Here is a 14754-nt window from a genome sequence, read left to right as displayed (position 1 = left end):
GTTCTTTTATAATACTTTTGATGGTAAAATTCTAAATCGTTCTTGTTAGATTTACCTTTACCACATAAAATATATAACAAGTGACGTATAGACGTATCGTTAGACCCCGTACGCCCTTTACACATTTTACTTTTTATGAGAATATGAGCATCTTACTGGATAGAGAAATTTTCAGCCTTTGGAATATTATATATATACATATATGACCTGTTTTAAGGAGTTAGAAAACTACTACTCAACAATTAAACAAAACAAAAAGAAAGAAGTGCATGAAAAACAGAAAGTCCAAATCAATGATAAATTACATTTACTTCCCTCATTGTAGCCTAGCAATTTAAGTTGGTTTTGTTAATCTGATTTAGATTTGCTGTTTTAAATGTAATCCTGACTGTCTGAATATTTGTTTTCTAACTACACACACAACTGTTTACCACGTATTTCCAATAGTTCTGATTATAACAAAAAACAAGTAAATGCAAAGGCTCCATCAAGAAACTTAGGACATACACCTTTATTCGACAAGTCAACTTACATACTGGGTTCAAAGCTACATTAATAACACTAATATCAATGTGTAAATCACAAAAGGAACATGATAAAAAGCATATGTTTCATCAAAACTGCCTTATACTAAAAATGGTCCTTACGTGTGGCAGAAAGCTTTCTTAAGAAAAAAATTCATAATTCTTAATTACTACAAGAAAAACACAGCAAAACAAACACAAAAACTGGCAAAATCTCAAATGTTCCTGTACTTATCATCTTTCATGATAACCATTAAAATTACCACTCCATTCTAGACTGTGTACTAAAGTACTACGTTATAACCTACAAAACTGACCACTTGCTTGGAGTGAAACTAATGATGAAAAACTTAATGTAGCCAGTTCTAAGGTTCTTGTCCTGCTTGGTTCCATCTTAATCTACACTATTAATATTACCATACTGTGTAGCATGAGACAGATTAGGGTAAGAAAGTCAGATTCATTTCTAAAGTCATTAGTTTATCGTTAAATAACAGTTACTTAGTAAGCAGTTTGCATTCAGAGATCAGACTAACTAGGGCTATTGGCCAAAACCTTATCAAATTTACATAGATTTCAAGGAAGGATGAATGATCCTTTACCTTCATTATAAAATATTTAATAACCAGGCACAGATGCAGCAACTAAGAGGTAAACAAATGGAAAAATAAATTTAAAAAATGAACATGAATTTGATGTAAGGTATTTGGTAGACAGAATAACTTTTACTGATCTGTTACTGAATTTTGTTATTTTTAAGAGTTTAAGGTATCATCAACTCACTGAAGAAATACAAAATACCTATGTTTTTGCTTTAAAAAAGTAAAAGTACCAGAAAGTCCAAAACTTCAAACTAATTGTTCAGAACAGTGGTTCTACTTTTCACAAGGTTCTGATAAAGAGGAAAATCAGTTATCTGGACATACTAGCTAACTGGGCTCTACTTGGATTAGAATCTCTTACTTCGTTTCCATGGTCCCAAAAATGTGAAAGTAGCCCTTGTGAGTGTTTTGAAAAAAAAGGAATTTCAATTTATCAGTATATCATCATTTTAGTCCCCCCTACCCAGACTGGAAATTACAAACTCATGGATGTACAGGTTATGTGCATGTCTAATGTAGCAGTAATATTAGCAAGGGAAAGGTAAAAAGTCACGATAAATATTTCTATCTTACCATGCAGTTCAGCTGACAATAGCTACTACAAGTACACACTGGGAGAAGGCTCCAGAAAAATACACATCATACAATTCTAAGACTGAACCAGCTGAGGGAACTGGGGGGGCTTGAACGTCTCTCCTGGTCTTAACTCCAGCAGTAAGAAATGCACCACCTTGTGCTCCCCCTGTTTGCAGGGGCTCAATGCAAGCTAGAGGGAGGTGAAAAAAAGAGAATCACACAGCAACAAAGCCTTTGTGTTACCCCCCAGAGACGAGGCAGTTTCTAAAGAAAAGCTTATAACAATGAATTTTGGGACTCCAACACTTGTATTTAGTATTTCAGGGTGGCAAAAAACAAGTGTAATGTGTGTGCACTCTTTAACATCCCTGGTGATGTGCGTGGTTAGCCCGCTGTGCTCTAACATTATGTGCCATTTTTACAGACAAACACAGAATGTATATATTCTGACTAGAGCAGGAGAAATCTTCCTGCAAATCAAATTACAAAATACACAAAAAAGATGTTTTTGTAGATTGTAGAAAACAACAACAACAAACAAATACATCTTTCAATAAAAAACTTATGTGTAATGAAACAAAAGTTTACTGATAAAGAAGTTGCATGTCTACCAAAGTTACACAAGCTAACCTGAGAGTTAGATCCAAGGCCCATTAGTCACATCACGAGTTCCCTACAAAAACATTAGTCCATGCTTCACATAAAAGAAACAAGGAATAAAGTACAACGAAAGAGAAAAATAGAAACAAAGTTTTTTGACAAATTCTGCAATTCATGATGAATTTGTGTTGCAGTCACTAGATCCAGAACAGTGCTGGGACCAAGCTCTTTGTTTGTGGGGGTAGGAAATATCTAGTTCCAAATTTTTAAGAAACTATCCCAGGATCCAGTGGCTACTGCCATTCCATCTTCTGTCACACCCAAACAACTGACTCTGTTGTCATGTCCAGCTAGAACACCTAAACAAAGCAAAACAAACAAACTGGTCATTATTCATTTCCATAGAAACAAATAAAACAATTTCTCCTTAAACACTGAACAATTTACTATTTAAAGATGTATAATGTGTGGTAAAACTCCAAATAATAATCCACATTTTTAAAAAAATAATTGAACTTGGGATTCTTTAAATATATCTTCTCTACATGTAAAGAATACATGCCAATTACTGAGTACACCCTTTCTGTATTTTACTCAACTGTCATGGTGAAGCCTATTGTATTTTTATATTTCACTCAACTCTAGTGTACATTCTAATATACTCTATTTATAACACCTTTTCTTATCTTAATAACAGTGTACATCTCACTGTACCCTGCTAAGAACATCCTCTCTGTAACTTTGTCATGGTGCATATCCTACCATACCTTACTGAGAATACCCTTTCTATATCTTAACTCAATTCTGATGCATATTCTAATTTACTATAATATTTCACACCAACACTATATGTACGGTTCTTTTGAAATCTTCACTTTTAAAGAACACCTAGTCTGTCTTTCAAAAGTCAAATTGTTTAAACCATGATCTAAATTTTGTACTTACATTTCTAAAAAGAACATTAATGGGTCAATTTATGAGAAAACATTAGCTTTTTGATGAACTGTTACATTGGTAAAAGAAAATAAAGTCGCCATAGTTACAGGTTTCTAATAATGGAACATAAAACTAGCTTGATAATTTTGAGAGTGGACCCCTTTCTTAAAACATTTTTGTAATTCATGGTTTCAATACATTGCCTAAAAAAACCTAATAAAGTATTAATCTTCTAGTTAGTTTTCTTTTTTTTTAACCTAATATTTCTATATGATTGAAAACGTATAAAATTAAGCATAAAAGCAACAAATCTTTATTAGTCTATAATTTTCCTTTATTAAGTGCTTAGGTTAAATAAAAATGAGAACACACTATCTATGTAATTCTGCTAAACTATGCATTTATTTGAATGCTTATTTTTACAACAAACAGTTTTGTGTACCTGCTCGTTCTGCTTTCATTGCATCCCACACATTGCAGTTGAAGTCATCATAACCTGCCATCAGAAGTCGGCCACTCTTTGAAAAGGCCACAGAGGTGATGCCACAGATGATGTTGTCGTGAGAATACATGGCTAACTCTTGATCTGCACGTATATCAAACAGTCGGCAAGTAGCATCATCAGATCCTGTGGCAAAAGCAAAGCCATTGGGGAAGAACTACAAAAACATTTTGAAAAAGATAAAAAATTAGTCATAAAGATAAGGAAAAGAGAAAATACAGATTAAATACCATATTTAACCAAATAATTAAAAGACTAGAAAAGATAAAATGAAATTTCCTTTTATTTTTAATCAAAGTTATGTTTTGAAAACTACAAGCTACTTTAAAACAGATCACAGAATCAAAACAATGATATGAAAGGGTGAGACAATGTGTACCAAATATCAACAATTGCAAAATTTATTTTATTTAAACTGTACAATCTTTCTCTGAACCATGGTATCAAGATACATTTAAGCTGTAATCTCCAGATACCCAAATTCTTTTTTCCTATCCTGTGCCATGTAAACCACTTCTACCTAAAGATAAAAAAACTTTTTCAAACCTTATATATTTTACATGTAATAGTTTCTTACATGTTCAAGCTGTCTTCAAACTTTTTCTAAATACTGGTTCTGTGTTATCAAGTTTGAATGCATGAATTTAACCTGATTAATAATAACTATAAAAGATAATATTTGAACCTAATAAATTTACAAGTGTAAAACACTGCTAGAATTTGAACCTAAAGATATATACTTTTAACTATAAATTTTAAGGAAGCTCACAGTCCTCCTGTAATTTTGTTAAGGTTTTAACCATAAAATTACAAAAAGAAACTTTATTATAACAAAAATAACTTTCCTTATTAATAATAGATCCTAACTTTTAATTTTGACCAAGTGCATGTGTCATGAACTTTCATAGAGTTACTTTCAAAATTAAATTAAACAACTTTATTATTAATGTACACTTATAAACTTAATATCAAAACACAGCTTATGATTACACCCTTAAAATTATACAAGCTTTAATTTTAAAAGAAGTTATTTACATAAATTTTCTATTACCACTTATTTGTTCCAAATTGTTCACTTCAGATGTTCTTTCCACCCCTATGAATTTCCATGTTTTAGCTTATTTTGTAGCCAAATAAATTATTAATTTTACAGAATTTTGTTTTATATTCATGGCAATATTTCATATTACAAATTGCACAAGTGAATTAAATAATAACTTCTCACACCATACTATCATTACTAAGTAGGCCTAGTTTTTGAGGTCAACACTTACTGTATGAATAAAGTTAGAAAAAATACTTCACTAGTACTACAACTTCATTTCTTTTTATAAAACAAATAAAATGTAAAAATTCAAAATTCATTTGGTTATATAAACAAAATACCCATGCACACAAAGCCGTCCCACATAATAAATATCCCTGTACTCTGACAGGGTCTAAGTGCAACCAAATAAAAATAAAACTACAAAAACATCTATCACCTTTGGGTGTTAAAATAAAGTTTCAAATTCACTATTACAACATGTCTTAATTTTAGAAAGGAGTAGCTAAGTTTTACTGCACATCATTATTAAGTTGTGGTTACAATGCCAGTCAAATGAACCAAGCTAGTATAAATGTTTGAGTAGAGGAAATAACAGATATAGTTTTAATCAAAAGAACTTCATATACCGATTTAAAAGATTTTAGAGGCTAAAGATATGAAAGATAAACTTTAAGATGACAAAGTGTTTTATACTTAATATGTAAATCAACTTATACTCAGGCTGACTCACTGAAAGATTCAAAAATTCAAGTTTTTAATAAAAAAACATTCAAATTTAACATTTTTGTACATGTTAAATATTACATAAATGCACTTACTATAGCAAATTAAGTTATAGCATTTATAGTTTCATGGTTATAATGTTGATCAAAGTGACAAAATTAATACACAAAGTTAAACAAACATGCATTACTTCACTAAACAGCAACAATAAAAATAAGAACTTACAGTGACTGCATTGATATCAGATTCGTGACCTGGGAAAGTCTGCTTGCACATTCCATCACGAATGTCCCAGAGCTATACGAGCAACAAAATTAATTAACCAACAAAATTTAATTAAATTAATTAAAATTAATTAATTCTATACCACAATAGGTATAGAAAGAAATATTACAAATACTTAAGTTTAATAGTGTTCTATTCATAGTTTATAAATGTCGTTTTTCAGAAAGTTATTCATTACAAATACATTACCAAATATCAATTCTAAATCAAATAAAAAATACACAAGGTTTGTTTTTATAAAACCACTGCAATTCTCACACACATAAAATGGGTTTCACACAAACTGTGTTCAAATGGACAATGAAATTGTAACACAAAACAAACTACTGTTGTCCTCTCTGTAGTCTACATGTGTAGAACAAACTGTTCAGTGTTTAACTGTAATACAGGCTTACACATATGGATTACATATGCATTTTTTTTTTTCTCCAAGGGGCAGAGTGAGATCACCCCCCTCTACTTTCTCTTCAGATTTGCTGCAAAAGTTTTATTTTTAAAAGTAAAATGCACCTGTAAAAAATTTTGGAGAATACAACTAGACCCTACTTGTATATATACAGCACTTTTAGTATTCAAACACCACACTCTACATTCAAATAAAATCCCCATTCCCAAAAATAAATTCTGAAAGAAACTCAAAGCACAGACAAATAAAAATACATAAATACATGCACGAAAAAGTTGATTTCAGCACACTGATTTGAAAACTATTATTTTACTGTTTAGCAACTTTTTTTTAATGTCCAGTCACAACATTGTGGCCTCTTAACTCATGTGCTTAATCCTAGGACATAAAGAGGAAAAACATCATTAATAAGGAGTTAGAATCCAAGAATCATCTAAGGTGATAGAACTCTCCAAATTTTAGGATTTACAGGAAAGAATCCCTGGATTTTTGAGATTGTATTATTCCTTTACAGACTGGAATTCCCAATATCCCTTATTTGTTTTTTTCTGCTCAAATTGGCAATAATTAATAAAATTATACAAACATATTAAATAGTGTCTACTTTTGATTTTAAAGGTTGTATAATTCGACTTGGTATCTTCAGGATATTTTGTTAAATTACAAATATGTTGTTGTGAGATAGATGTTTGAATAAGAGTATTAAATATTTCCACCATATTTTTAACTGATCACCCATTTTATATATTTTATGAGCTTCAACTATGTTCATATTTGTTAACAAATCTCCTTTAATACTTTATTTTACCATTTACAATAACACAGGCCTGCAATGTTTACATCTTGGACAAAAATGGATATGATGTTTAGGTTCATTGTACAGGAGTTACTGTATATCATGCATGCACAGATTTTCCATGAAACATCACACGTACTTTTACACAAGTAAATCATTTTTAACAAAATCAGGTCACATACTGTTGTGCTTAACATGTTGACAACGAATGACTACAGTTTTCTCTACACCAATCGAAACGAGTCTTGTAGATTGACCTGCTAGTATACACATCATGCTGCCTGTCAAATATTTGTCATTTCTAGATAGTATTTTGGTTGTGGGTGCACTATGACATTATTATTATTTTTTCAATATTATTTATTCATTACTATGGCAATACAAGGTTGTGTAAATGACCCAAACGTATTCTATTTGTGGTTGTAAAGAAACACGTATTTTGGAAATAAGCTTGCAAATGAAGACAAATCATAGGCTCCACATAAAGTTTCCATCATTTGCGTCGAAACATTGAGACAATGGACTAAAGTTAAGAAAAAGTCTTTGCCTTTTGGAAACCACAAAAATGACTGCTACTTTTGCTCATGAAACACTGTGAAGCTACAACACTTGAAATGACAAGGACATTTCCTACCCAAACCTTCAATCTGCTGCAAGACCTGATGTACCTGTACCTTTCTCACCAGAGACTCCTGATACAGTTTCATATTACATCAACAGAAATAATGACATGAATTGTTTTCAACTTGAAACATCTGATGAATCACAACTTTTCACACAAGGTGAACTTAATGTTTTAGTGAGAGATTTGGGTCTTCCAAAGGAATCTTCAGAGATCTGGGGGTCCAGGCTTCAGGCCAAGAACTTAATTTCCCTAAAGACATCATCACTTTATTGGTACAGAAATCATGAGAAAGAATTTAGACTAAATTTTCTGCGAGAAGGTTCACTAGTTTATTGCAAAAATATTGCTGAATTAATATCAATGCTAAGAACTGCAGTCTATGAACCAAGTGAGTAGTGATTGTTCATGGATTCCTCCAAAACAAGTGTAAAAAATGTACTCTTTCACATTGGTAACTTATATGCATCTGTTCCTATTGTTCAAGTTTCATCAAAGAGAAACCAGGGAAAGAAGAACATCAGTGTAATGGCTGAATACTGCCAGTCATTCAACAAGATACTACACATGCAGTACATAAAAAGACCATAACATGTAGTTCTGAGATTAAAAGCTGTAGATAGGTAGATGTTTCATGTTTATTGGCACAAAGCTACTAGGCTATTTGTGCAAAACAAGATGTAGTATACTATAATGGTATATGGAAATTAAGGTAAAAATATGTAAAATTAAAACCTGCCAGGAAGACTGAAGCATTAAGTAGTGTCTTGCTGTCAGTCACCTGAAGTTGACCTTTCCAGTCCTGGGTTCAGGTCAAAAAAAAAATTAAAATGTGTAAAAGAAATCATGCTAAAACAGTATACAGTCCAACAAAAACCTTAAGTTAAAAAGACCAATATCTCTTAAAAATGTGAAAACATGAGTGAAATGGGCAGTATCACCTGACATTGGCTAATGTCAAGGGCAAATCTACCTTAAAAATATGTTTAAAATGGCATCATCATTCTTGGTTGTAATGATGGCATGATAATAAAATATGTAGGATTGTGACCTGAGTGCCACACAGACACTGGTGCATCAGTACCAGATAAAAGGAAGTGGGGAGTTAAAAAGCTGTGACCAATGCATAGCCTAGCCAAAACAACTTCTTCCTTCGATTTTTACAGAAACAAGATGGCCAAAGAGCTAAAGAAGGCTTGATTTGAAAAAGCTCATTATTTTGTTGCTTACTCCAGGTCGACTGACAACTGGTGTACAGTTGAGTTTTAATAACTAGACCATAGTCCACGTATGGAACAGGTACAGTGGTGATAGAACCAGAGCAGATGGACTTTGCTGCTCTATCAGCTAGCTCAATCCCACGAATACCAACATAACCTGGTATCCAAAAAACCTGGACAGAGATAGATGGGCCAGTTTGTTTTGGATATTGATAAATATAGGGAGATAACTAACATGGAATGATGTCAGGGCCAATAGACAGCTGAGTGAAGCAGTACAGATTGTACAATTCATATATTGCATAGTTTCAATATGATAGAGAAATGGCAAACAATTTGGCAGTGAACACAGAAACTGTAAAGAGGATTCTATGTGCTACAACTGAACTATAACAAACCACGACAGAGCCTACAGAGTCACTTGATTTTGAACCATCTGTATAAATGGAAATGGATGGATCGCTTGAAAGATGTTCAGCAAATAAAAGTGATATCTCCAATCAGGAGTATCTGTCTTCTTCAGATGACTCAAAGATAGGTTACAGTTGGGGACAGTAATTAGCCATGGCAAAAGAGGCCGATATGTGAATACTGCTATGCTATTCAAACATAAATCCAATTTTTCTGATTGGGCGTGGATATGAAGGCTAAAAGGAGCAATGGCAGATTTTCTGCCCACTGAGGATGGAAAACACAACCCCAAGTAGGATGCTGTGGTAAAGAGCAAATTTTGGAAGCATGCATGAGACAGTGGGACTCCAAGTACAAACTTTGGACTGAAGGAGTACAAAAGGCCCCAGTGCAAAGCTGAAGCCCTTGATGGTGGATAGGATCCAACTTTTCAATGCTGAGGTTTTGGCAGAACCATAAACCCATAGTCAAGTTTGAATCAGATAAGGGCACGATAAATTTAAAGCATGGAGTACTGATAAGTTTCCCAAGAGGTGGAAGAGAGGACACGGATGTTCAGTGCTCTTATACATTTGACACAAAGTTGCTTGGTATGTGAAATAAAGTTTAATTTACAATCAAATATAAGACCTAAGAACTTTGCCTCAGGGATGACAGGAAGTACATCATCATCAGTACGAAGTTCTGGATCTGGATGAATACCCTGTTGGCAGCAGAAATGTACACGAACAGTTTTAAGGAGAGAAAGTTGAAAACCATTTGCTGTGGCCCACTTAAGTATATGACCGATTGCAGTCTGTAGCTGCTGCTCAACAAATCTCATGTTTGATGACTGACATGAAATGTGATAACAAAAAAGACCATTTGCAACTGTAGGGGGTAGCTGTTCACTGATGGCATTAATCTTTGTAATGAAAAGTGTGACACTCAGAACACAGGCCTGAGGGACTCCAAGTTCCTATGGGAAAAAATGGGAAAGTGTTGAGCCCACATGGACCTGGAATTGGTGGTTCATTAAAAAATGCTTTATAAAAAGCAGCAAATTGCCATGCAATCTGTATGAGGGAAGGTCTTGCAAGATGCCATATCTCCATGATGTATCATAAGCTTTCTCTAAATAAAAAAAGAAAGAAATAAGATGTTGCTTCAAAAAGGATTCTCTGACTGATATTTCAAAGCAATTTAAGTGGTCTATTGTGAAGCGTTGTCTTTAGAACCGAGTGGTCAAAAGAAGGTTGTTTGATTCAAGGAACCAAACAAGATGAGCATTAATCATCCTCTCAAAGATCTCACCGAGACAACTCATTAAAATAATTGGACAGTAATTCAAAGGAATCTTTGGATCCTTCCCTGGTTTAACAATAGGGAGTACAATAGCTTGGTGCTAAGCACCAGGAGACATTTTCCTGCCATATCAGGTTAAAGACAGCCAAAAGAAAAGTGGTTGAAAGAAGGTTGTTTGATTCAAGGAACCAAACAAGATGAGCATTAATCATCCTCTCAAAGATCTCACTGAGACAACTCATCAAAGTAATTGGACAGTAATTCAAAGGAATCTTTGGATCCTTCCCTGGTTTAACAATAGGGAGTACAATAGCTTGGTGCTAAGCACCAGGAGACATTTTCCTGCCATATCTGGTTAAAGACAGCCAAGAGAAAGGTGGTGTAGCATCTCATAATGTATATTATCAGGTGCAGCTGATGTATTCCCAGACCAATGAAGTACAAGTTTGAGTTCCACCAGTGTAAGAAGGCGATTGTAGTCATAGGGATGATCAGTCAAAAAGGAAAGAGGCAGATGTTCAACTCATGTTTAAATAGCTGAGAAGGAAGGGGGTGAGTTTGAAGAGCTAGATACATGAAAGAAACATTCATCAAAAGTATTGGCAATGCTCTGAGCATCAGCAACTTTGTGACCTTTGGATATAAAGATAGACAGGGGGCAGAAGTAAACCATCCACTCATCTTCCAGATCTTGTCCCATATGACTTTTGAACTGGTCGTTCAAGAAATAATGGAGGTGTATTTAATCCAAGATTCTTTCTAGCTTTGACATCTAACTTGCAGAGCATGTGCATGGGCTTGCTGAAATGCAATGCAGTTTGAAAGAGTGGGATATCTACAAAATTTATCCCAAGCACGTTTCTGAGCTTCTTGTGTTATATAACAAGCAGAATTCCACCAAGTGCGTGGATGTCACAGGAAAGGTGTCGAGGTTTAGGGGACGCATTAAGCAGCCGCTTGGACACTACAATTAGTTACTGCTGCTACACAATCATCTATTGATGATTTACATAAGATGGCAGGATCACGTTCTGAGAGAGCAGTGAAAGAGGGCCAGTTGGCCTGGTCCAACTTCCACTGAGGCACACGGGTTGGGTGGCAATGACCATGGCCACTCTCTCTTAATATGCTCCCAAGAAAAGCAAGTAAAAAGTAAAGGGGAGCAGACAAAAAGATCTATAGCAGTAAATGACTGGGTGTATGAAAATAAGTGTAAGAGTCAGTAGACAGGTTGTGATTCAAGAGCATATGCTCTATAGCACGACCCCTCATATCAATACTAGAACCACCCCATAAGGGATTATGCCAATTACGATCTCCTAAATTTAAAAAGGGGGTTGATAGTTGCTCAATGAGGGCAATCAAGGTCTGATGTATTATAATTTTTTCCAGGGGTTAGGTACAGGGAGCAAACAGTGATGGTATGACCCATGGAGATAAGGATGGCTACAGTCTCCAAGAGCATATTCAATGATGAGGACTGTGTGGGCACATGCTGATCATTTTAGCAATTTAGGAGAGCTAGCATGCCCTTCCAAACCCTTCTGAATGAAAAATGCAGGCATCTGCCCTCAGGGTTTTTCAGTTAAAGAATGTATAACTAAAAATTGTGGGACAGATTTAAGTTGTGATTTTTTTATTTTATTTGAGAGGTATCCATAATAAAAAAAGAATATTTCAGTGCTCACTGACCCCACCCACCATGGAGCCCTATGAGGGGATGCACTACAGTGCCATAGAAGGACACTGCAGTGATGCCAGGGTTTCATGAACACTATACCCAAACACCAGCATCAGATACAACGTTCAAAACGTCAACACTGGTACTTAGTTGATCCTAACCCAAGTGTACCAGCCAACTGACCCTGGGGGGAAGCACTCAAAGGTCGCTTGTCTATGGGAATTTAAAGACAAAGTGGTGTGTTTGGATTGGACCCCTCAACTACCAGAATCCTCTCCTCCCCTTCATGGGTCACCACACATGGCAAACACGTGGGTGGATGTTTAGATCCTGGAGGAGGTAAACTGAAAGAACAGAACCTTCCCCTGTGAGGTCCCCTCACCATGTACAGGAATTGACACTGAGGGGATTAAAAACTGTACAATTCACACAACAAAATTAAAATGAATGAGGTCGCATATTCATTTGACATCAATGTTCTTCCCTTTTATTCAATCAGTTAGTGTTTTTGTTAATGAACATAATAAAAAATATTTTGTGGTAAATAAAATTATAATTTGATCTAAGTGACAGTCTTTTCTTTTTCTCCCCAATTTGTAAAACACCTTATGCAATAGACAAATTGAATATTATTTTTAAACTCTGTGTAGCTGAATTTTGGAAAACCCATTAATAAAACTAAAACTTCTGTGATGTTGAATTCACAGATCTGTATAACTCACTGCTTCTGATTATAAAGTATATAAACCAAGGTAAAAAACAACAAATATTCATTATGTGTCCCAATTCTATTTTAATCAGTACAAAGCTCAATATAAATAGAGATAATAGCCAGGAATTGACACACTAAAATCCTGAGATCCCATGATCCTTTCAGGATTCCAATTGCTATTGTATATATACAAAATTAGTTCAATGAATTAAGCCCAAAGACCTAACAGTACAATGTATGTGACAGATTATTCCACCTAGCTTTAAAACTGGGGTTAGGGAGAGAGTTGAATACTATAGAAATTTAAATTTAAAATTAGAAGCAGGTAATGAACAGAGATCATGTACAAAATCTAAGGTAAATTGATCAGTACATATTTGACTCAATAGTATAAATGTATATATTTATAAATACACACACACACTATTAAATTCCCTTAGTTTCATTAATTTGGTTCCTAAAACAGAAACCATTGAAGGCATGAAGATACTTACCTTCAATATAACTCCTTTCTTTACACAAATAAAAATGGAAAAATTCTATCCAAGATTGTTTGTTACAAATGTCTGAATGTATTTAAAAAAAATTAAAGTCTGTTTAAGTATTAGATTTTCAAAATCTCTTCTTCCACTGTCCAGAAGTAATGTTCACCTATATAATAGTAAGCAATTCAAAAAACATGAAACTGCAAAGACTTCTCAATAAAACTCCCTTTTTAAAAAAATTAAATCAGTAGTAAATGTGTCTTGCACCATCTACATAATCAAAAATCAATGAACTCAATTTTGTACAAATCTGTCAGAAGTTATTGCCATATTAACATTCAACAACATTTATTATTATTAGCTAAGGAAAACAGTCCATCTCTTCATAAGAATACCAACACAGAAATCATAAAATTCTGACTGATGGTATGAAATATACATTGCTTGACCCTGTGTTTATCAAAAGGCATGGTGAGGTGAATGAGGTGTTGTTATGGATAGGCACTCGGTGATTTCTCTAGTTTTAAGGTTGTCACACAATCTGGAACGTATAAAAATAACTTACTTTAGCTGAAGCATCACATGCACCAGAAACAAAAGTCCGCACATCTGGTGACAAAGAAAGAGACATCACATCACCCGTATGTCCTGTGAATGATGTACACTGCTGCCCTGTTTCTATATCCCATAAAGCACTAAAAATACCAAGAAATACAATGTTAACAAATTATGTCTTAACTATGTTCAATAATGTTTAACTATCATAACATCTACAACTCGAAATTATAGATTTCAACAATACAAATAGCTATAAAAATATTCTACAAACATGAATTCTCAATGTACAGCTACAATCATGTAGGAATTGTTGGTCATGATAATACCAATAATAAAATTTATTATTGGTAAAATTAAAGGGGAATTATTGTACATCCCTGAACATAAAGAACCACAGATACTTTGGTTACATTCTTGATGTCATATTCTGTAAAATGATGCAGAACTATTTGAAAGAACTATACAATATTAAGATTACTTCAAGAACATATCAGCATTACAAAACTTGTAATATTTGTCAACAACAAGGAAAGTTGGTACATTTCATACTGTAACAGTATTGTAACAGTCAATACTTGGAAAATAATATATGTCATTGCACTTGTTACTACTGCAGATGTTAGCAGCCAAGAAAAAAAGATACTTTTCATGGCACTGGTTACAAATGTAGTTGTCAACAGTGAGGAACTCTGGTATTATTCATGGTACTGTTCACTGTTATAACAATCAATGGTCAGGAGAGAAAATATTTCATGTCATTTGTCAGTATGTATGATATAGCTC

At 33.8% G+C, this 14754-nt stretch overlaps 1 protein-coding gene across 6 annotated transcripts in view; it reads right to left on the bottom strand.

Moving 5' to 3' along the window:
* Nucleotides 1-492: 492 nt before the first annotated feature.
* The window catches only part of LOC143230650 (guanine nucleotide-binding protein G(I)/G(S)/G(T) subunit beta-1), a 65605-nt gene continuing 51343 nt past the window's right edge, over nt 493-14754 (bottom strand). For all 6 annotated transcript variants that reach the window (XM_076464527.1, XM_076464531.1, XM_076464532.1 and 3 more), the window contains 4 exons: nt 13979-14108; nt 5737-5808; nt 3681-3897; nt 493-2661 (listed from right to left, as the gene is read on the bottom strand). In XM_076464527.1, coding sequence (XP_076320642.1) covers nt 2555-2661; nt 3681-3897; nt 5737-5808; nt 13979-14108 — 526 coding nt within the window. In that variant the 3' untranslated portion in view covers nt 493-2554. The remainder of the gene's footprint in view (nt 2662-3680; nt 3898-5736; nt 5809-13978; nt 14109-14754) is intronic.

This window comes from Tachypleus tridentatus, chromosome 10 (genome assembly GCF_004210375.1).
Source record: "Tachypleus tridentatus isolate NWPU-2018 chromosome 10, ASM421037v1, whole genome shotgun sequence".
NCBI classification, from domain to species: domain Eukaryota; kingdom Metazoa; phylum Arthropoda; class Merostomata; order Xiphosura; family Limulidae; genus Tachypleus; species Tachypleus tridentatus.
Note: the sequence above shows the minus strand (reverse complement) of the source record. Positions and strands in the feature narration are given on the sequence as shown.